The sequence below is a fragment of the Telopea speciosissima genome, chromosome 1 (genome assembly GCF_018873765.1).
Source record: "Telopea speciosissima isolate NSW1024214 ecotype Mountain lineage chromosome 1, Tspe_v1, whole genome shotgun sequence".
Classification (NCBI taxonomy): domain Eukaryota; kingdom Viridiplantae; phylum Streptophyta; class Magnoliopsida; order Proteales; family Proteaceae; genus Telopea; species Telopea speciosissima.
In genome coordinates, this window is record NC_057916.1 from 57,210,876 (window position 1) to 57,213,402 (window position 2,527).

The 2,527-nt window shown below is 37.3% G+C and overlaps 1 protein-coding gene across 1 annotated transcript; it reads left to right on the forward strand.

The window, feature by feature from the left end:
- The first annotated feature begins 1,472 nt into the window (after positions 1-1,472).
- LOC122648631 (small polypeptide DEVIL 4-like) lies at positions 1,473-1,768 on the forward strand. The gene has a single exon (XM_043841843.1). The coding sequence runs from the start codon at positions 1,514-1,516 to the stop codon at positions 1,658-1,660; it is 147 nt and encodes a 48-aa protein (XP_043697778.1). The 5' UTR covers positions 1,473-1,513; the 3' UTR covers positions 1,661-1,768.
- The last annotated feature ends 759 nt before the right edge of the window (positions 1,769-2,527 follow it).

Below are 2,527 nucleotides of genomic sequence, written 5' to 3' on the forward strand. Positions count from 1 at the left end.
GACCAAGCAGCGATCTCTTGGCCTATCATTAATTTATGAAAGAAAGTAGATCATGTCTGGGAGTGTGGTTCTTGTGTCTATTTTTCTCTTCTTCTCTATAAAATGATCTCTCTACCCCATAGACTAAACCAAAAAGAGGGCACAAATTGGATCCCGTGCAGATGTTGGAGCCACGCTCCCAAACGGAGAACACTTCCCCTTAATTTATTATGGCTATGGTGCTATTGTAGCATCTTCATTGTTATCTTTACAAAAAGAAAATGGAGAAGGGACAGCCACTGAAACAGCTTCTTTAAATGTGGAGTGGAAATTATTACAAAACAAACAAAAAAAACCTATTTTTATTTAGGGAAATTGTTTTACTAGAATGAAGTGAAGAGAAATAGTTGTCCTATGTCTCAAGTCTTTAGTGAAATGGGAGAAGCACGAGACCAAGCATGTGAAGTTTTAAATTATCTAAATCAATTAGCTTGACTGGCCCTCGTGTGCGGGAAAGGACCAGCCATGCTTTGGTGCTAACTATAAGTTTTTTGAGTTCCTTAACTTTAGTCGTTGACAATTCATTTCCCTTTTGATTATAAATTAGAATCTTTTTTAGTATAATGGTGGAATCTTGGTCATTTGGGCTTGCTATCCCTCAACTTCCACACACAGAGTATAATGGGGTATCTTATGGCACAAGGTGAAGACAGGAGGGTTGTCCGCACAATCGATCAGCACTAACCAACTAAGCAAGCAATTGTCTTTGCCTAAGAAATTCATGAGTTTAAAATTTCAACCTACTTCGATGATTATAACCAAGCATCTAAAGCTCATGCATGGGCCAATGAGAACGCATGTGCATGGAAGCATCAACAAAGGTGGCATTTCAGTTTTTCATAGATGCAGTGCGCACACTCTTGGACAGAGTTCTTTTTCCCGAATCTAATTATATAAATCACATGAGATAAGAGCATCCTGTTATAGGGAAAGTGGTTAACATGTATTTACAGTCAAATCACACAATTTGTTTTATTAATTAAAACCCAATGGAACTATTCCTCTGTTTAGGAGGATCCAACAAAAATGAAACAATTTCTTCACCAAATTATACCGTCATTATGATTAATTTAAAGATTGATTCCAAAAACTATAGAAATTTGCTAATGTATGACAGTAATGACAGACATTGCTGGCAGAGAGAGATTTTTTTTCTTTGAGTTGTGGGGGGTGTTGTTCGTTTAATCTTATTTTTTCCCTTCTTGTTGGGGAATGGATTCCAAGTGGGTGAGACCCAAAGTTTTTTGTCTGGTGAAGTTGGGGGCATTGCACGCACCTTGATGTCCCCCTCGTAGCCTCTTTACCAGACCGAGGTGAGCATGGACCACAACCCATCTTCTCTATAAGAAGGCCTTGCTCATTGCTTCCCCTTCAACATTGTAAGGGAAAGCCTCATTCATAGAAAAGAAAAGAAAGGCAGGCATTCACAGGAGTGATCAGCAGTAGTTACAAGCGAAGCATTAGTTGAAGAAAGATGAAGATGAGTAGTGCTTCTATGGGTACCTCTAAGAGAAGGTTATCAAGCAGAGGATTAGGAGGAGGTGGTCTCCTCAGAGAACAGAGGGGTAGGCTCTACATAATTAGGAGATGTATAGTCATGCTCCTCTGCTGGCATGATTGAAGTGCTGGAGATTACACACCCTTTTCTTATCTTAATTCTTCACTAATGGTCGGGGATCGTCGACGATGCCTTCTTTTTTTTTCTTTCCTTCTTGAGTGTAAATAGCAGAAGGCGAATGTTAACGAGAATTACAAACTTTTGTAACAGTAGTATATGCTCATCTGGGCATTTTTTGTACACTGAAAAAGCTTTATTACAAGTTCCAGTTCTGTTTGACAAACTATTGTTGTTTTTGTTGTTCTTTATTCTTTGCATTAAGAAATTGTCCTCACAACTGATGAGTTTAATTGCTTCAATTATCAAATCCTTGGCCTTACAGTAGTTAGCACCCTATATGGGTAGACTGCAGAACTACTTTGTTTGGTGACTTGAAAAAGATCAGGAAAGCTTGTGTGTTAAAATAGACAGTCTTACTGATGTGTTGAACCCTCTTTCTTGCTGAAAACTTTTCTCAGCAGAGAGAAAAGCTTGCAGAAAGGGTAGGATTTTTGCATTGGTTTCCAATGTTTTCTGGGAATCATGAAAATATGGCTGAAAATTTTACCTTTTACACTCTGTAGTGTTTGATAATTTAGTTGTTTTCCAATGATAATACAGAAACTATGGGTTCTGTAGCATAACATTTGACTTTTTCATTAACAAATGAAAGAAAAACAGAGGATTTTAGGAACCCATCCCCTTAACCTTTTCCTTTTTGCATCTTCCATGAGAAGAAAAGTGTAATTTCTATAGTGAAGTTCATGAGAATACCCTTCACTCAATCTTTGCACTCTAACATGTTTTTGTGAGATTTATTATATCTTCAAGTCTGATGAAAATAATTCCAAACTAATGGTTCTTTGCTTTGATTTTAAATCATAATAATAT